Source organism: Anastrepha ludens, chromosome 2 (assembly GCF_028408465.1).
Source record: "Anastrepha ludens isolate Willacy chromosome 2, idAnaLude1.1, whole genome shotgun sequence".
Classification (NCBI taxonomy): Eukaryota; Metazoa; Arthropoda; class Insecta; order Diptera; family Tephritidae; genus Anastrepha; species Anastrepha ludens.
This window is the reverse complement of record NC_071498.1, coordinates 29,219,022-29,239,900: the sequence shown is the minus strand read 5'-3', so window position 1 is coordinate 29,239,900 and position 20,879 is coordinate 29,219,022. Positions and strand designations below refer to the sequence as shown.

The window sequence follows — 20,879 nt, the reverse complement described above, 5'->3', positions numbered from 1 at the left end:
ACCTTTTCTTATGTATTTGCGGCCAAATTAGCCTGGTTGTAGCACAAGAATTTTTTTCCTCGCCATGTTGTTAGCTTTTGAAGTATCGGCACCATAAACACCATTCACAATTTCAGCGGTCTGACTTGCATTTTCGCCTATTCGCTTTTATCAAAGAAAAATTTTAAAATATACCGAATTTTCTCTTTGTTGGCTTCAATTGTTAATGCCTTAGCACACTGTAACTGAGTGGAACAAACGAAAAACAGCAAAAGAATTTTTTAATGTGAAATGTCACCTTGACAACGAGCTTAAAATTTAAATTGTTTTTTGATGGATACTTTACGAGATACCGAAACCATATACTAAAAAAAGATTAAAAAGTTAATTTTTTATTCCCCCAAACTACTTAATTTTGTATAATTCTAATAATTTGTGGGTGGCTTTTTTCAGAAAAGGTCTCATATGTAGATATATATTTCTTTTTTATGTATCTGTGGTCGTGCACAGTATTTTGCTTGCTGCAGTAAAAATTTTAGCACTATTTTTTTCTATGAATTTAAAAAGGAGAAGCGAATATAGATAAGAAATTATTAAATTATGCCAACGGTTTAGTAATTAAAACTCTTTTGTTTTAATATATAAAAAATAAAAATATTTTTTTAAATAATTCCATTTTTATCTCAAGTGGTTAGAGGTAGTCAGAATTTTCACAAAACTGGATTTTTTTAGTTTTATTAAAGTATAATATCTTAAAAATATTGTGTAAAAATTTCAAGTGAATCCGACAAATACTTTTCGAGTTATTCAACAATTAACAAAGGGCGCTCGGGCGCTCCGGAGCGGAATGCTACGTAGGCAACAGCAAATCCATATTTTGAAAGCTGCTATGAGGGACTTTTTAGTTTCTTTTCTCATGTAAAGGCCAAAAATGGTGATATTTTGAAATTATTGTATGGGGAACCCCCAGGGGAGTTCCAGGGGGTGTGCCCCTGGCATGCGTGGATCGGCCGCCCAAAGTTGGTGGGGGTCGGTCATACATTTGGACTCGATTGGAGCACTCTAAATGGGTCAAAGTGGGATTTTTCGTTCGACCCAAATTGGGGGACATCAGAATTCGTTTTAGAGGTATGGTTCCTTCGGCAAAGTTTCTTATTTTTATCCATAGAATACGATATTCACAGAGCAATGAGCGATTTTTAAATCGACCCGCCCTACTCTACACAAATCGATAGCAAAGCTTTAAATGCCTTTTTCTCAAAACTTTGTTTTTTGAACTGGTGATTACAGTAATTTAAAAACCGCTTGGTAGATTTCAATAAAATGTATACTGCTTTTGAGAAACATAAAAAACTCGTGCCTGATGGAAGGAATTTTTTTTCCTAAAATTTAGATTTTTTTTAAACAAATAACTGTCGTGTTTTTTCTCGAAAATCCGAAAAATATTTTCTGAGGCCGCCATATTGTTAATTAAAAAAAAAAACTTCGATCAGGCACAAGATTATCTACTAATAAAACTAATTTCTCTTCTCCGATTGATTATAAATGAATCTCCAAGGACTTGTGATGATCACCGCAAGGGACTTCTCGAGAAACGGGCTCCACACAAACAGCGATAACTTTTACAGTTATATTATTAATTTTTTTTTTTTTATTTTCTAAAGTCAAGTAGAAACATGGTTTAATTTAATGCTTTTAATGTTTTTATTTTTGTAAAATAACGCAATTGTCTAGCAAACAAGAATAATTGAAAATCATAATTTTTTCGGGCCTCTGACTACCCCTTACCCCTTAAGTCGACTCTGCCTAGTACGGTATACGACCACCGTTATACTCCATATGTATGTGTTTAAATAGTAAATATTTCTTAAATTTTTTATTCTTATGGCCTATATTTTATTTTTAACTTTTTAAGCGCTTGACTTACCTGAAATTCGAGAACCATTTCACCAATTGTGCTGTATTGTTCTTGTTGAACTTGATGTCCGGGAAGTACATCTTCAGTACCGCAGAACTCGGGTACCGCACCCAGAAGAACATTAGTTTGGCTTTGCGCAGGTGCATTGGTGTTAGTGTTGATGAGTGCAGTGGAGTCAAGGAGTCGCTATTTTTGCTAAATTAACATGTGAAAACATTCACAATTAATTTTTGTGGAATGAGCAGGGGGAAGAGAAAAAGATGATATTTAATACACAGAATATTTTGAGTGACCAAAATGAAATACTTGAGGTCGAAGCTACAAGAACTCATTGCGCTTTGGATATTTTAATCTGTTTGTATTTTTGTGAATTTAAGTTGTACGAGAATGTTGTGAAATTCAATTTGAATAGCTACAATTTGACATAACTGTAATTTGTCTACCGGCCAGCACTTGAGTCATAAGTGTGCATTGATTTTCGCTTTGCTTTTATTTGCACTCATTCTGCCGATGCTTTATTTTTGCACCTTCGTTGCGGAGCCCGGTGAAAATTGTGTTTGTGCTGAAGGTGGGTTCATTTGCTTGGTGGGGCGTGGGTTCGTAAGACGGCGTGGCGTATGAGATACAACGTACCTACGTTAAGTTTCGCCAAGACTTAAGAATAATTGGGGTTGCTGCAATCAGGTTGCTTTAGACTTTGGTTTTGATTACACCTTTCGCTTTAAGTGAATTCATTTTATTGTGCTGCAACGTTGCATTGTTGTATTGTTGCATGTAGGTATAGTCACTTGATTGGTTTCGTTTTGTTGAGTTGATTTACCATTTCTTGGGTATTAAGCGGTAATTAGTAACGAAGCTTAAGAAAAATTAACGACTGGCGCAGCGACTAAACAGACTAAGTAGAAAAGCAGAAAATCGAATCTCGCATCGAATTCGTACACTCGCATATATTTACCAGGGTATTAAATAGCCGGGAATCTACTTATTTACATACTTTTTGTTTGTCTAGAATCTCTTAAATTATTGGAATTGCAATTTTAAGCAAAGTGAATTGTGTACTTACATCATTTGCTGCTTCAGGAATGATATCGTTGGCTGCATTCCATCGAACTGCATATCCGCAGAGTTGCAATCCGAATTGCGGTCCTGTGCGTCCATGGCTGCACGCAGGTGCGCGCTGTAGTCGGGTGAGCCGCCGTGATGGGCGGCGGCTAGTAGGGCAGGATGCAGCATAGATGGCGGATGTGGAAGTGGCGGAGACTCGCGCGAGTCCATTAGGCCGCCGAGGCCGGGTGGGCTTGACGACATCTTCATATGATGCATTTGGGCAGCGGTTGGCGTGCTGTGTGCACCACCGTGTGGACCATGAGGGGGTGGTGGTGGTGGTGCATGCGGCGGGTGTGGATTGAAGAATGGACTGTAGGGTGAGAAGACTTGCGACTCATGCAACGAAGGATTGGGTATGGCCACAGAGGTGGGCAACGACACGGGCAACATGGGTGGTGGTGGTGGCGGCGGATGATAGGTCGGCGCTTGAGCACGAGGCGAGGGACTTTGTACGGGCGTCGTATTCACATTGCCGATATTGCCGGGCGTGTTCACATTGACTGGTGTTGTACTGGCGCTGTTGTTGCCTACGTTAGATTGGTTCGGATTAGGCTGCGACTGTTGCTGGTTAGGCTGTACGCCCATGGCGCCGAACTTGCCAGCGCCATCTAGCATGGTGTTTGCAGTCACAGGATTTGGAGGTACAGCACCATCCTGCGCCAGTATGCGGCTGACGGTGCGCGGTGTGATGCGTGTGTCGGTCACCTTATGGCGCTTCTTCTTCGGTGTCACCACCAAGCTAAGGGCTTCGTTCTGTTCTAGCTGTTGCTGTTGTTGTTGTTGTTGCTGCTGCTGTTGTTGCTGTTGCTGTTGTTGCTGCTGTTGGGCTTCACGTGACTCCGGCATGCAGAAGGGGTTCATCTGGTTGGGCGCGCCGGCGGCCATGGAGTTGTAGAGTGCAGCAGCAGCGACCGGATTCATCCCTTGCGGTGTTTTTGGTGCCTGAAATATTGCTGCCGCTGTGGGCGAAGGACGAATATGAGGAGGTGGTATATTAATTGTGCTTAAACTATTGTTAGTATTGTTTGTATTTGGATTCGAGTTCATGTTTAGACTCGGATTCATAGAGTTCTGGCCAGAACTATCTTTCGCGATCTGCTGATTGTGATTTTGCTGATTAGCAGCGGCCGCAGACATTGCAGCTGCAGCTGCTGCATGATGCATTTGCAGACCCATTGCCGCAGCTGCTGCCGCTGCTGGCGACGGAAACGACAACTGATTGCCATTAAGACGCGGAGCGGCGATGAGACTTTGGCAATTTTGCGCATTCAATGCCGACATTTGGGCCATTTGTTGTGCGTGCTGTGTATTTGTCTGACCACTTGAGTTCGCCAAAGCATTTGCTTGGCTATTGGTAAGCGTGAGTTGAGGCACATTGACACCGCCAACAGATACAGCGGGGCCTGGGCCGACATGCATTTGGGAACCGTTACCTACAGTGGACTGCAAGTGACCCAGGTGCTTATTAGAGACATTAGCGTTATGGCCGTTATTCAATTGGTTAGTTGAGGAAGCATTATTAACTAGAAGAAGAGAACCATTATTACCTGATTGAACCGCTGCGGCGTTGACGGCAGTATTTCCGCTTACAATGGATTGTCCCGTTGCTGAATTCGCATTGTTTGTGTTACTGTTAACGACGACGTTTGATTGCGAACGATCGGCGACTTTTGTACGCGGTGACTTGCGGTCCAGTATCTGGGACGCCATGAGCAAATCTTTGTTTAGTTGTTCGGCGGCTGCTGCCACCGAATCCGACTGCTTGCTGAAAAGGCGGCGCTGGTGCACGAATCGGGTGACGATTGTGTCAACCAATGCGGAGAGGGAAGTGGTAATTTCCGATTTCAGCACATCAGCAAGTCCTTCCAGATCGGAACCAGACATTCGCATAATCGAATTCGAACTGGATCGCAGCATATTGAATTTTTCTGACAATTCTGATTTAAGTGAAGAGTGATTAGCGTGGCGCTGATGAAGTCGGTTGTGATGCAGCTGTGGGCGCGTTGGCTGGCTGAGGGAGACAGTAGACGTAGTTTGCTCCATATGCTGTTGTTGCTGCTGATGCATTTGCTGCAATTGTTGCTGCCGTTGGAGTTGTTGTGCGGCGTGTTGCTGGGCTTGCTGCTGTTGTTGTTGCTGTTTCTCCTCTTTGCGGCGCTGTTGCTGCTCCTGTTCAAAACGTCGCTGCTGTTCCTGCTCCTGTTGTTGTTTTTGTTGCTGTTGCTGCAGTTGATGTTGCTGTTGTTGCTGCTGCTGCTGCCGTTCTTGCTGTTCAGCAGCCTCCTTGGCCATACGAGCTTCTTGCTCAAAAAAGAACTGTTGACCCAAGTACATGGCGGCAGCATTACTTATGGCGGGGTGAGATAAGTGGGCAGCACTTGTATCGCCTTGCAGCTGTGGCATGTGTTGCAACAGCGGTAATGGGCCGTTAAATGATTGTTGCATGTGCGGATGGGACACAAGTGATCCCGATGACATCATTTTGCTCATCATTTGCGATAACACATTCGGAGCACTGTCCAGGGCCATTGAATTTTGTGAGGTTAGCTGTTTTTGGGATTTCATTGGGAGAGTTGGCGAAGTAGAGCTTGGCCGTTCGACATCCTGTTGCATTTTGTCATTCAAACCTGATTCTCCGGTTAGGGATGGTGATGGAGAGAGGTCAACGCCGTTGGCGTCATGTTCCATGCTATCACTGGCAGTATCGTCAATGTCCTGGCATTCCGACTCTTGCTCCATTCGTGAGCACAATTGCACATATTTTTGCTGCATTTCAGCCAGCTGCTCTTGCATTGAGCGCAACTGCGACTTGAGTGCGTTCTTCTCCACTCGCTTCTGTTGGATCTGTGGTGACTCCGTGTCATTGGACGCTTCCTCGTCCAACATCATACTTTGTAAGTTCAATCCGAAATTCAAGCCGGCAGCAGCCGCTACGTATCGTTCCATTGCGTGTTGTTGTGGTTGATATAATTTCCTCTTCTTACAGCCATTCACTTGTAAGTGCGACTGATGTGACGATGGACTGGAACGCATTGTGGTGACAATATTCTCAACACGAGCTCTCTTCATATCCATACCTGGCTTCTTGGACATGGTGGCAGCAACATCCTTTTCAAGTTCCTCTTCCAACTCGTCCTTGCTGTTCTCTAAGAGCATCATTTCGGACTGGCTAGGAGATGCCAAGGACTCTAAATCGGAGCGAGAATTCATTCCAATCAATTCTACGTCCTCCAGGATTTCGTCTGCTTCCTTCTTGGTTACACCTACCGGTAATCCTGAGTGCTGTTGCTCGTCTGGATCGTCCATATTCTGTTGATCCATGTTATCATCTTCAGAGTGTTGATCTTCGTCCTGCTGCGAATCGGCTATTTCAGAATCAGACGATTTGCCATGCTCCGTTGTTGCGGAGTCGGAATTGTTTGGCATCTGATTAGGTTCACATTTGATCTTTATATCAGACATAGTGTCCTCCAGTAGATTTATTACATTGCTCGATTCCTTGTCAGCGACATTGTTATTGTTGGCAGCAGACAAATTGTTATTGTTATGCTTGAGCGTATTGTGGTTATCTGAAAGTTGTTGTTGTTGTTGCTGCTGCTGATTCATCACCGAGCGCAGCTCCTGATCGAGTTGCATCAGCTCCTTCTTACCTTGCAATATGTTTCGCAACATATGGTGAGCCAATTCATTCTGCTGTTGCTGCTGCTGCTGCTGCCGCTGAATGTTGGGCGAGGTCCTCTCAGAAGCGGTCACAGCAGCTATCGCGGACGTTGAGCTGGTTGAAGGTGCACGCGGCGGGGAATTCAAATCAACGGCACGCGAATTAACTTCTTCCAAAGACCGATCACTACAATTGCTTACGCGTCGATTCTTAGGCGATTGAGAGGCAGACGGGGTATTAGATGATTGCTGGTTATCAGCGGTGGAATTGCCGTTATTTAGAGCAGATGTGGCAGACACACTGGCGTTACTTAAACTATTCAAACTATTTATTGTATTATTATTGAGCAACTTGTTTGTGGCATTGAGGCCTAAACTATTCACCAGCCCTGCTGCGCTAAGCAATTCAGCGCTCGAGGCAGATTCCATTGCCGCGGCTAACATGGCATTGTCTAGATTAGCGGGCAACCCGCTGGTAGCATCCTGTGCTTGCTTCATCTGACGACCGAATAATTCATTCAACATTTTTGCTGAGCCGAAACCGTTTGCCGTGAAGAGACTACCGAGAGCCGCTGTAAAGTTGCCGGACAGCAGTGACGCTGTTGGCGATGAGGAAGCGGATCCAGAGGCGTTTGAACTGTTATGTGGAATGTTGTTAACGTTAACACCGTTGATATTGTTATTGGCCGACGAAGTGTTCTGATTCAATAAGGCTCCGTATAGAGCTCCTCCAGCAGCACCCGCAACAGCCGCAGCAGCACTACTCATGAAGGCAGTCGCTGTTGACGGCACAAGCGGAGATGACGTCGTTGGCGAATGCGATAATGGCAACGGCGTAGGACTTGTATTTTCTTGGAATCCAGTGACGCTGGATAACTGCGGCGAACTAAATGATGGTACCGACGCCAATAGTTTCGATTCTAAATTTGCCACACTACTATCATCCACGTTATTTATACTGGCACAATTATTATTACTACTCAAATTATTTGAATTACTGTTCTTATTCACAAGATGTTCACTCGATGTTAAGGACGCGTTCTTTTTGCTCGATTTCGACGACGATAATGTTGATTTCGAACGCGTTGACAAGCTAGCGGTACATGTTATTATCTTGTTGACGGCACCACACGGACTACTTTCGCTGACTCGCTCACTAACATGCACGACTTGTTGTTTGCCACCACTGCTACCAATGGCACCGCCGTGACTGCAACTACGACTACGACTACGATTACGGTTACGAATGCGATTCTGCCTCTGATTATTAGTTGTGACTTCTCTGCTGCTTGCGACGCCTTCGAGTACGACAACAACGTCGCTATCGTCGTCGTCGTCGTCGTCGTCGTCGTTGTCGCCACCGTTGCCGACGCGCTCAATTTCGTGTGCTTCTTCGGGAGTCGGACCAATGCTGTTATTGCTGTTATTGCTGCTGATGTTGTTGCTCTTATTACTACCACCGTTTGCGATACTGTTGTTGTTGTTATTTTGGTTGAGGTTCCTCTTTCCACTCTTAACCGACTGAATCGGTGCTGTTGGTGGTGGTAGTGTTAGCACTTCTTGCTTCACCACAGTATCGGTTTCCAATTCCAACAACGGCGGCGTAGATGAGGATGTTGTCAGCGCTGGCAATGCTACTGTCGCCGTCTTTAGTAGTAATTTATCATCGCTGTACAATCCGAAGCACTCTGTATCCTCCTCTGATGACATCATAAGATGCCAACAGCCTCGGCGAAGTAATTATTTTCTCTCAACGCTTGCCGCCGTCGCGAGTTGACTGCTCTCGCCTTAACTTTTATTTACTCTCTTTACCTTGTCCTACCACTTAACCAACTTAATCTCCGACTCTGCTGTATTTCTCTGTTAGCGCTCCTATTCTCACTCAGCTGGTTTTGTCGCTACTGCAGCCTTTGGACTGCGTACAATGGTCACACAATCAGCATTCACAGACACAAACAAACGCAAAACGACGACGACGCTGGCAGTGTTGTGTGTATGCGTGTATGTTCGTACGTGGATCGTCTATTGGCTCACCAAGTTTTTGCCTTTTCTTTCACACAGAAATTTCTCTTGTTTGTTTTTGTTGTAGAATTTACTTTATTACTTATGTGAGCTGTTAATAGACAATCACCAACACCAATAAACAGTTCACACACACTCACATATATATGCCCAGTCCTACAACGGCCTCTATGGCAGCTTGGGAATTGCTCGCTCTAAGTTTTTGTTTTAGCAGTTTTAGCATGTATTGGGCGGCTTAGGTTTTAGTTCTTTGCAGTTGCCCTTCTACTTGGAATCGTCGATATTCGTTGTTCGATGCTGTTATAGCAATTGTATTGTTATTGCTGTTGTTGCTTAAATGTGTTTTAGTTGGATTGGCTCAGGCTCAGTCAAATACTCACACATAGATATCAGCAGAGTCGAGATTTGGATATTCTTGCAACAGTTACGCTTACGCTTTACGTGTACGCCGGTGTTGTTTTTTTTGATATTCGTTTCTTGTATTGGTATTGTTCTTTTTTGAGTTCTCCCAATTCACCGCCGTTTTGAGCGAGTATTTATTTAAATGCTGTTGTTTCTTTTATTTAGCGCTCTATAGTTTGCATACAGATTCTGCTAGTCGATCTGCGACACATCTTAATTATGTAGAACGTATGGGCGGTTTATTTATTTTTCTAGGGTGCCTCTACTGGTGTCTCGTTTTGGCACACACAATTTCTTGGTAATTCGTCAATTCAAATATGCTTATCAATGATTTCGATATTGTTTCTTGCAAAAATGTCGTGCTGATTTCTTGTGCTCGCCTGCCTGATTATTTTCTCTGTTTATGTTTGTGTTATATTTTGGCTCGTTTCGTGGTCGGTCAATTTCCACTTGATAAGTCTCCCTGGATTTGTTTTTTATATTTGCTGCTATACCTTAACTTTGTTTTTCCTTTTCTTCAAAGGCCGCTAGGGTCTCAAGGTTCAATCTCGCCAAAATCCAGAATTTTGTTCTCAACTTTGACGCTGTTTTCAATAACGATGGACTCGTTGTTGTTTTTTTTTTTTTTTTGCTTCTTTACGTCTTCTCCGTCTTCTACGTTTTTTTCTGTTTCTAATAATGAATTTCGTTTTGATTTTTCTTTCCACCACCACACACATGCGAATGTCTTTAGCATTTAATTTTTATAACATTTTTGCATGAGGCATTGTTTAATTATTTCAGTTTAGTAATCTAATCTTTATGATTTCAGTTTATTTTCGACTTCCTTGAATTTGAATTAAAAAATCGCATCAAATATTCTCGTAGTATTAAATAATTTTCATTGCTGAATAATTTTTTATTGGCCGTTTAAATTTAGAATCCTCTATCCTCACGAGCATTCAAAAGTCTCTCTGCAAATAAAACAAATTTCGGAAGAATATTCGTTTAAAAAAGAGTGCTTGATAAAGGACCAAATAGAGTAAATCGTTTATAGGACACAATGTCATAGCGCGTACATATGTATGTATTTTTGATAAATATGTTTTCAACATCTTGAGTGTGCAAATAAATCTTGAAGTGGTTAACCTACCTAAAATTTCACAAGTACTTATATATGTAACTTCCATCACTCAAAATAATTTCTTTTAATTTAGTAAGAAAATCATTCCGAAACAAAATTTGACGATTCATGCAGAAATGCGCGCGGTTACTTGCCATTCTTTGAGGGGAGCAGACTTATGAGAAAAAAGTTATTCTATCCTTTCACCTCGCATAGCGGGCATTGATCTCGAGACCAACCGAATAGTAGTCTCACATAAATTTACTATACTGCGAAAGGCGGTTAACGCTGGTTTATAGCCTAGACAGACGTTGGCGTTAATCGGGATGAACGAATTAATTCGGAAGTATCTCAGGAATTAAGTGCAACTAATGCGGATTGACAACTAAACTTAATTCTCATAAGTTAAGCGAATTAGGCAAATTTTCGATGGCACCTTTGCCGAAAAATGACAGTTCAAAAAATAATGGAACTTTAAAAGAGAAGAAGAAGAAAGACTGAAAAGAATCATTGCAGCATTGAAATTCTGGCACAATATGAGAAGCACAACAGGAGTAAGAATTTAATGGAATTTTCGTTTATTTAAAAGTTTAAGAATGGCAAGCAGAAAGAGATGTTCAACCTGGCTGAAGAGAGACGAGAACGCGCAAATGATTTGCGGAGGGCAAAAAGTAATGTCCATATGCAATGACATTGCAGTTGAAATGGCAGTCAAGTTCAGCGAATGGAGATCCATATAAAAATAAAAAAAAAAATTGACGAAGAAATACGGGTGCATTTTTTAACCCATTAACTATTTTGCGAATTTTTGCAGCGAAGGGAAAAGCAAAATGGGTCCATGGGGCGGAAGACCTTCAACTTGGAGGCTAGTTTGCGCTAACAGATTCGAAATTTTTATAATTTGTTTTGATATTTCGGAGGAGTTTGAGAAATTGCAATTTAAATTTTTTTTAAAACAAATAATTATTTTTTAGTATCAGTGCAGTTAATACACGTACTTGTTGCTTGCGGTCCATCTTTTACTGAAAAAACTATCCAGTAAAAAAATCTGCTGTTCCCTAATCCTTCTTTGCACTAAGAAACGGCTACAATTTCCTGTAGTTGATTAATAAGTAAAGGATGTTTTAAGTGGAGTCTAGATGTAAGCAGTAAATAATTCCTAGACGGAATCTTTTTTATGTCATCTTTGACAGCTGTGAACAAAAACTGCCAGGTCAAGTTTTTTTTTTTTTTTTTTTTTTTTTTTTTTTTTTTTTTTTTTTTTTTTTATAAAATTTGTATACATTTCATGGTATTACGCCTAGCTTAAGCTAACAAGTAACATTATTCTATCCTTAACATTGAAATTTACAAACAATTATATAGTGTTGGCGACTAAATCTCGTGGCTTAGTTCTTCGAAGTCTTCTTGAGCAGACTGTTTTGGTAAGCTCTGGCCTCCGGGTTTGTGTGCTCTTTCAGCTTGGTTTCATGCTTATTTGCAACAATTGGGATTATAAGGCAGCAAGTGGAAGCAAAAGCAGGGAATAGAACGGAGTGGACATATTTTGTTTTGGCTCTATGCTCTGCAACGGAGCTCGGGGAACTACGATGATGATAAAGATCTTTGACATTTGTCTAGTAGACAGATGTGCAATTTTACTCGATAGAAGAACGCGTTAAAATTACTGAAATTTATTAGGGAAATGGGCCAGCTTTAAGAAGAATATGTCGAAAAATTCATAATTTTTTTGGTGGAAATAATCGCCCGAATGAGTAGACAATCCAAAGGTTGGTGAAAAACTGGTTCTCTCAAGAATCTGGTTCTGTCGAGGATAAAAGAGGATAGAAAAAGGATCAGTTGAACAGACCAAAAATAGGATGTGCTGTTGAAAATATTGCTGCTATAGTGCAAAATGTTGCTGAACCACCTTCAACCTTCAACATCGATATCTCGACGTTCGCCGCAATTAGGCATTCATATATCGACTGTTTGACGGAGTTTACTGGTAGAAGTGCACAAGATGGACATTTAAGTGAGGAAATGATGTAATTTTTCACACAAAAATAGTGCGATTGTTCGTTTTGTCAAACGAATTATAAGGTTTACCCAATATGAATCAATCACAACTATCAAAATGCAGGGATAGACCCAACTTCAAACGTTAGTTTCATTAAACCGAATTTTGTGCTTTTAACACCGTAAAAAACTTGAACACATTTTCATAAAAGTCAGAGATCAGAATGTTTCGTACGAAAAAAGCATATCAAAATTGTTAGAATTAAGAAATAACAAAATAAGTAAGAAATGTAATGCCACAGGTTCGGTTAGGTTATGGTGGTAGTCGGTCTGTACGATCAACTCACTTAGATCTTACAGATCCATTGTGATACCACTGTGCGATACGGGAACCTCATTTATTTTTCTTCGTGGAACCATTTTTGTGGCTCTTATGAAGCGCATCCATCCCCATGACAGACAGTTCCGTAAGAAAACTGAAAAAAGTAACTTCAACAATATTCAGTCATGCTTCTGTAAGTGTCGAATAATGCTTAGAAAAAAAAATTAAATAAAAAAGTAAACACATAAAAGCATACAACTTGGGAATAAAAAAATACAGGAAATACAAAATTTTTTTCATATAAGATAAATGAAATTAAACTAAAGGGTGGTTAAATTTTAAGGGCCGATGTTGAATGTAAACCACACCTAAACGCTTAGTGTTTTTCTGCATTTCATTTGATATTTTTGAATCTCAGACTAACTCAATTTTAACCATGGAAAGATACACAATCAAGCCACGCGTTAAAGTTATTCAGGCTTATTATGAAAACGGGCGTTCAAATCAAAATGCATATCGCGCACTTCGTGAAGAAAATCATCTTCAGTGATGAGGCACATTTTCACCTCAGTGGATTCGTCAATGAGCATAATTGCCGCATTTGGGCGAATGATAATCCAAGAGTGATTGCCGAAAAACCAATGCACCCACAAAGAGTGACTGTTTGGTGCGGTTTATGGGCCGGTGGCATCATTGGGCCGTATTTTTTTCCAAAATGAGGCCGGTCAGGCAGTTACTGTGAATAGTGTTCGCTATCGTGAGATGATAACGAACTTCTTATGGCCCGAATTGTGGTTTCAACAGGACGCCAACAGGCACTTGTCACACAGCTAACGAAACAATGGCTCTTTTGCGCGAAAAATTTGATGGCCGAATAATCTTACGTCGCGGCGATGTCAATTGGCCCCCAAGATCATGTGACTTGACGCCGTCGAACTTCTTTCTTTGAGGTTATTTGAAAGAAAAGGTGTACGTGGATAAGCCAGCAACAATTCAAGAGCTAAGGGTTGAGATAATTCGGCACATTAACGACAAAGAACCTCAATTATGCTTCAGCGTCATCGAAAATTTGGACCATCGGATGGAGGTGTGCCGCCGAGGCCACGCCGGTTATTTGGCCAATATTTTGTTTCATACGTAATTGAGCCATACCAATATTATCATAATAAAGAGAAATTACAATAATTTCCTAAAAATATTGTATTTTATTCAAAATTTTATTCAAAATCAACACCGGCCCTTGAATTTTAACCACCCTTTATAATCAAAATAAAATTCCGGGGTATCAGTGCTGAAATGCTGCATGCAACACTAAGGATTAAGTCGTTTGTTTATATTTTTTATCAAAATAGTCCCCTAAAAGAGAGCCGCACTGAGTTTTCAGTTGCAACTCATTTAAGGCGCATTGGAATGTCAAAGAAATTAGAAAAGAAAAGGACGAACTGCGTTGAGCTGCCGACATTCATTTGAAGTTAGAAGCAACGATTGGAACAGCTTTTCCTTATTTCATTTCGTGCTGGCATCCGAATGTATACGGCAAGAGAAAAAACAAATCAGCCAGTCTACTGCCATCACCTTTAATGGATTCGCTTCGTTTTGAACGCACGATGTGCAGAACACCAAAGTGGCGCTCCACTTATACCGCTATTCCGCTCTCAGTGAATTTGACCAAATCGCTGCGTGTGTGACGTCACAATTGTGTAATTTATTCGTGTGCTGTTTGTGTAATTTCTTCTTCATCTTGCATTCTTGTTCGCATGTTCACATGACACTCACGCAAGAGCAACAGTGTGACGTCACGTATCGCTGATGGGCGTAAATTTGTACACTATCATTCTTGCCTTAACAGTAGTTGGGTTTTCCGAGAATTCGACATAAACAACTGTTGAGCGGGCGTCGTTTTAGAAACGTGTTTGCATATATCTACTACTTTCTACTTTTCCAAATTTGTAACTGTCAACTGCTAAGTGAGGGGGTTGAGCGAATATGCTGACTTTTTGTGTGAATACAGGAGATATCTACTTCGTTTTGGCTTCCTTCGGCTGCAGATCCACTCGCCTCGCTTTTCTTGTAAAAGATTGTGCCAGCTGGGTTCAGTTCTGCAGCTCACACCACCTGCTCCAACATCAGGTTAAAGAATTGTCACCTAGTCTTAAACATGGTTTGACATCAAATGGCACGAACAGGTCCTTGCGAAATCGTCATTTTGCATAGCCGTATTAGTTTTGAAGGGATACCAAACTCAGTCATCGCGGCATGTTTGCTATCACCTTCTATGAATTCCCTTGGCTGTGTTATCGCGTCTGTTGATTTGGCGGTTTGAATGTCAAAATTTCAATCGGCATAGAAATAAGCAAATAAAGCAGAAACGAAAAACTAGTACACTTTGACACTCCCACCGCCAAATCGCTAGGAAAGCAAAAAGCAAACCAACTTTCCCTGGTAACTTTACCTTATGTGAATCCGTCTCGGATTTTGCGATTTTTCTAAGACCTTGCTTTCAAGTTAGGCGAGAAACACGTCTCAGTAATTATGCTATCGGAATATTACTTAATCTTGCCATAAGTTCTGTGACAAATTTTACAATGCATGCGGCGAGAACAAATTCGCAGAAAAAAGTTGGTTGTTCGTATGCCTTGTCTACTCATAAATTATACTCAGTTTCGTAGTAAATTTCGCTTGTTAACACTGGAGTGGGGAGCTAAGGAAAATCGCATTGCAGTGATTGCACTACAAAAGTGTGAAAAAAGGGCAAGCGAGATCTAGGAATTGTTGAAACAACTTAGTATTTCGTGAATGTTTTCCGCACGATGAATCGTTTTTTCTCAAACATCTGAAGTGACAGACAGAGAAAGAAGTGGTCCGCTTCAGGTGGTTCGAACCAGTGCAACCATAAAAGCAGTTCAAGAAATAACTCGCGGAAATCCCCTTGGAAAGCAGAAAATCGTGTCTATGTATCGATTAGATCCATGTCAAGACTAGTTTGAGATGATCTTCCGTCGCTTAACTAATCATCTTTTGACAACGCGCTTAAAGAAAATTAGACTCGACAAATGCAAGCAACTCCTTCGGTGGCGCGCGGTCAACGGTCATGAAGATATTCTTTTTACGGATGAGAAAATCTTCACTGTTGAACAAGTTTTTAATAAGCAAAACGACAAAATCTATGCAAAAACTTCTAAAGACGCAAAAAATATTGTTCGAAGAGTTCAGCGTGTGCACCATCCAGCCTCCGTAATGGTTTGCTGGGGAGTGTTTTGTAAACTCGTTGGCATCTCTTCGTTTTCTGCGAAAAAGTGGTTTAGACCGAGACAAATGTGTACCAGGAAGAGGTCTTAGAAAGCGTGGTGAAGCAGTTGAGCAGTACTCTCTGCAATCGAGAGCGTTGGATCTTCCAGCAATACTCCGCTCCAGCCCACAAGACAAAAACTGCTCTGCAGTGACTAACAAACAATATTTCTGGGTTCATAGCCGCAGATCTGAATCCGTTGTATTACAGTTTGTAGTCAGAATTGGAGAATGAGGTCTATCTCACAGAAATTTAGAGAATCCCAAATAATCTTTGGGTCGTGCAGCGACGTCAACATCCATGGAAACCGTGCGGGCTGCTGCAATAGTTGAATAGTCTAATCGTTTGAAAGCTTGTGTAAAAGCAAATGGTGACTATTTCGAATGAAAATTAAATTTTTGTTTTTAATATTTACATCACTACATATCACTACATATTATAAAACAAAGTCGCTTTTTCTGTCCCTATGTCCCCTTATACGTTTAAATCTTTAAAACTACGCAACGGATTTTGATGCGGTTTTTTTTAAAGATAGATTGATTGAAGAGGAAGGTTTATATCTATATAATGTGAAGAAATATATAAAGGGGGCGTGGCAATCGGTCAAAATGTGGCAATGTGTGTTTTCACGGCCATAAATCATAAACGAATTAACCAATTAAAATGAAACTTTCTTGAAGTTTAACTTTGAAATATTTACTTTCGTTCTGCATCAAAAAAAATAATTGATTTATTTGTTATTTAACCAAAATTGTTTAAACAAAAGCAGCTCTTTTTCCAAAAAAGCTGTTTGTGTGTGTGTTCGCTGTCAACCGAATGAAGCAACAGGCGTTAAGCGATAATCTCACCACACCTCATTAATGTTGAATTACATCGTATGGTGACGTATGTATGTATGTATTTACGAATCGCTCGCATTATTTCATTTCGGACATATGTACAAATGTATCTATGTATGTACTGAATTCCATGTAATTATATGTACATACAATTTTACAGCGAAATAAAAAGCAATTTTCAGGTTCTATATTAGTAAATCGCACATAATTAAAATACAGTTTTTGAATAGTTTTTATTGATTCGGAGCGCGTTTAGTTTGCTATCGATTCCATACAATAACATTTTTTGTCATTTACTTTTTACGACAACTAATAGCTTATTTTCGAAGCGATTTCAACAAATGGGTACAACATTAATCCTTATCCAATTAAATACCTTAAATACATTGTTGTTTTCATATAGATCTATGTATATGGCTCTTTACAGCATATAATTAAAAACAATATTTTTCAAGATATTACAACAGTAATTAGTAATTGAGATCTACCGGAAAAATTGCGTTAGCTGTTGCGTCATCCGGCATTGCCGCTACTCTTTTGGAAAGAGTCTTTTGGAAAGAGGCCGAACCACACATTCTACAATGAAGCACCCGCTGAAAATCGCCACCGATGATGATAACAGCGTCTGTAGTGTTTCTAGACAGATTGATTGATGCGTGACTGCTCATTAATAGTCTGGGACGAAGCTACCATGTCAAACAAGACGTCTGTGGAAGCACTGGATAGGACAATGCGCGATTTGCGCAACAAAAATGCACCTATGGGTGGATGTACAATTCTGTTCTCAGGAGATTTCCGTCAAATCCTACCAGTTGTGACTCGAGGAACACGTGCTGACGAAATAAATGCTTCGCTAAAAAGATCCCACCTTTAGTCGTATGTCAATAAATTAGAGCTTAAAACTAATATGAGGATTTCGTCATCTTCACGTGAGAACAGGCTATTTCCAGAGATGCTGCTAAAAGCTGGCAATGGAGAATTAACACAAAGTGAGGGAATTATTAACCTAGAAAACTTTTGTGTTTTGATAGACAACATCCAAGAGTTAGTCAACAATGTCTATCCAGACATTGATAACCTAAGTTATAAGACAATATCTTGGTTTAAAGAAAGAGCTATTCTGTCACCAACTAACGAACAAGTAGATAGAGTAAATAACTTGATTATTTCAAAGATTGATGCGCCGACGAAAATATACTACTCGGTCGATACTGTTCTCGATTTGGAAGAAGCTGTTCAATTTCCTACAGAATTTCTAAACTCTTTGAAACCGTCTGGACTCCCTCCTCACAAAATGGAGCTGAAAATAGGTTGTCCTGTTATTTTATTAAGAAACCTAAGTCCACCTAAACTTTGCAATGGCACGCGTTTGATGGTAAAATCACTGAAAACTTTCATAATAGAGTGCACAATACTCACAGGATGTGGTACCGGAGAAGATGGATTGATTCCCCGAATCCCTCTGATACCATCGGATCTACCATTCCAATTTAAACGCTTACAATTTCCGGTAAAGACATCTTTTGCAATGACCATTAATAAATCTCAGGGTCAAACCTTCAACGTTGCAGGCTTGGATTTGAGTGTTGACTGTTTTTCACATGGCCAACTGTATGTCGCTCTTTCAAGAGTAACCTCTAGAGAAAACATGTTTGTATTGTCTAATGACAAGAAGGCTATGAACTATATAAAGACATTCTGTAATATAGTAATTGTTGTAAAAATAAAATAAATACATATGTAAAAATGCAAAAAGTTAATATGCAAAAATGTAGGGTATGAATTTAGATATCCCAAAGATAGCAGGAAATCTTCATGCTATAAAGAAAGGAGAATTGTTTTACTCCAAATTTAACGCGTGCGGGCCACGGGCAATAATGAATAAGCCAAAACTACTGGATCGATTTTAATCATTTTTTCAGTGAGTGACATAGGGTATATATTTTATACCCGTGCGAAGCTGGGCGGGTTGCTAGTGTTTAAATAAAACAAGCTTCATTGTAAAAAGTGCTATAATTTCATATCTATAACGGACTTAACTTGTAACAGAACTTATGGCAGTTCTAGATACATATTGTAAGCTTGAATTAAATAGAGTCTCAGAACCAACGAAAAGTCTACTCCCTTCGATTTAAATATCCATCGATTTTCGAAGGTATTCAATATATGTATATATGTACAATTACTCTTTTTATACCGTTAATATTGGAAATATTTCTTAAAGCAATTTTATTTTGTTAGCTTGAAATTTACCACAAACAAAGTGTTATTTATCTCCGCCATCCATTATAAATCGTCCTGCAAAGAGAAGAAATGAGAAGTTTGATTTAATAAATTTCTTTTCTTAAAAATATTTTTTTTTTATTTATTAATTTTTTTAAATTTTATTTACAAGAGAACCAACTATAAATAGTTGATACACTGAGATAATAAGCACTTGCTGTAAATATATATGTAAGCAGGCAAGTAAAATATTTCTTGGTTAAAGTTTTCTCACAAATACACAATATACAGTAATGGTCATTAAAATAGGTACGCTGCCTTTAACTATCGATTTCCTTGTGACGCTCGGAAAAATTTAAAGCTGTTGTTGAAATTTCGCTTTTTGTATAAATGGCAGCACTGCTTCGCGTGAATTTAAAAGAACCGTTATATTAAGTTGCGTTATTTATTGCACAGATTCGGTTAATTTCATACGGTGTAATTTTGTGGGACCACCAAAATACAGTGACTCACAGCTTAATTGATGCAGGTAATACTTTTTTAGAAAAAAGAAAATTACTCGATGTTTATTAAATTTAATAAAAAAAATGTATACGACTTTTAATGAGATATGTATGCCAACAATTAAAGAGCTAAAGGATGAGATAATTCGGCACATTAACGCCATAGAACTTCAATTATGCCTCAGCGTCATCGAAAATTTGGACCATCGGATGGAGGTGTGCCACCGAGACCGCAGCGGATATTTGGCCGATATTTTATTTTATACGTAATTGAGCTAAACCAATATTATCATAATGAGGAGAAATTACAATAATTTCATAAAAAAATTGTATTTTATTCAAAATCACCACCGGCCCTTAAAACTTAACCACCCTTTATAATAAAACTTAAATTCATTAATAATTCTCTTAATTTCGCACAAAGGTTTTTCGCACAAATAAAGAATCGTAAAAGAGCAAAGCGCGAGTTCTTATGAAGGAAAGAATTAATTGCCAGAACTAAACCACAAAATTTGTAATTAGTACTCACAGGAAAACGCATTTTCTCTATTGAATAAGTAACATTCATATTTCTCTTTTCTCTCTTTCCTTTTTCTTACTTTTTTCGCTTTGCATTCGCGTCATTGTTACAGCGACTTGACAGATTTTATAGTAAATTACTTTTCTCTTGCCTCGTCCCCTTCTTTCCAGTGCTGGAAAATGTACATGAAACATATAATTTGAGCAGCCGTTCCTCCCGAATTTTACTCAATCACACACACACACACTCACACGCACTCGCACGCTTGCCGTCATTCACCGGGGCGATCGTGGTACGTGCCGCAACGGTTGCACACCTGGACTTTATGTGCATACGAGTACCCGCTACAATCGGGATATGTCGTGCGGTGGCATATTCGCCTGCATGCATGCCTATACTCGAATCTACGGGCATGTACTCGTTAAGTGTCATCTACCAACGCTGTACTTCTAGATTCGATTTCTGCTTGAGCACCCCGAAGTTTTGTCGAAGTACAAAAAGTAGTAGAAAAAAAACAAAAACAAACCGAGCGGTGCAAGCTGCTTCGGGCGTGCGGAAGTGGAGGGTAAAAAAGGCGTTAGGAAATATCATAAAGTTAGTGGCATGTGGAATATTTGTCTACACTTTTTTATGTGTAGATACACGGCTTACCCTGTTTACGGGTGTGTGTAGGTTGCAGTCAGCAGCGGGTGAAGATCACTTCAGGTGGTGAAGGTATTCTTTGATACTGGAAGGTAATGTACATACATACATACATATGTATGTGTAAATTTCATGATATATTACAGTAATAAAAACATGATGCACACTTCTATAGATATATAGAATAAGCAGATCATTGAATGTCGGAAATTCAAAGTGGCGCAAAATTAATCATCGAATTTTGTTTTTCAAAAACTTTTCTACTGCAGTCGACAACCTCCAAGGTGACCATGAAATACCGCCTAACGAGATGGCTAAGTCATTTCACCTAGAGGTAGCATCAGTTGCTGGCC

General features: G+C 39.9%; 1 protein-coding gene across 3 annotated transcripts in view; it reads right to left on the bottom strand.

Annotated features, from left to right (window-relative positions):
* The window catches only part of LOC128867312 (homeobox protein prospero), a 44,536-nt gene extending 25,594 nt beyond the window's left edge, over positions 1-18,942 (bottom strand). Inside the window, exons 1-4 of one of the 3 annotated variants that reach the window (XM_054108446.1) lie at positions 18,892-18,942; positions 4,552-10,041; positions 2,961-3,963; positions 1,907-2,092 (exon numbers count right to left, since the gene is read on the bottom strand). In XM_054108446.1, the coding sequence (XP_053964421.1) occupies positions 1,907-2,092; positions 2,961-3,963; positions 4,552-8,377 (5,015 nt within the window). In that variant the 5' untranslated portion in view covers positions 8,378-10,041; positions 18,892-18,942. Of the gene's footprint in view, positions 1-1,906; positions 2,093-2,960; positions 10,042-18,891 lie in introns of all 3 variants that reach the window. The other 2 variants (XM_054108430.1, XM_054108438.1) reach the window with 2 other exon arrangements.
* Positions 18,943-20,879: the final 1,937 nt, after the last annotated feature.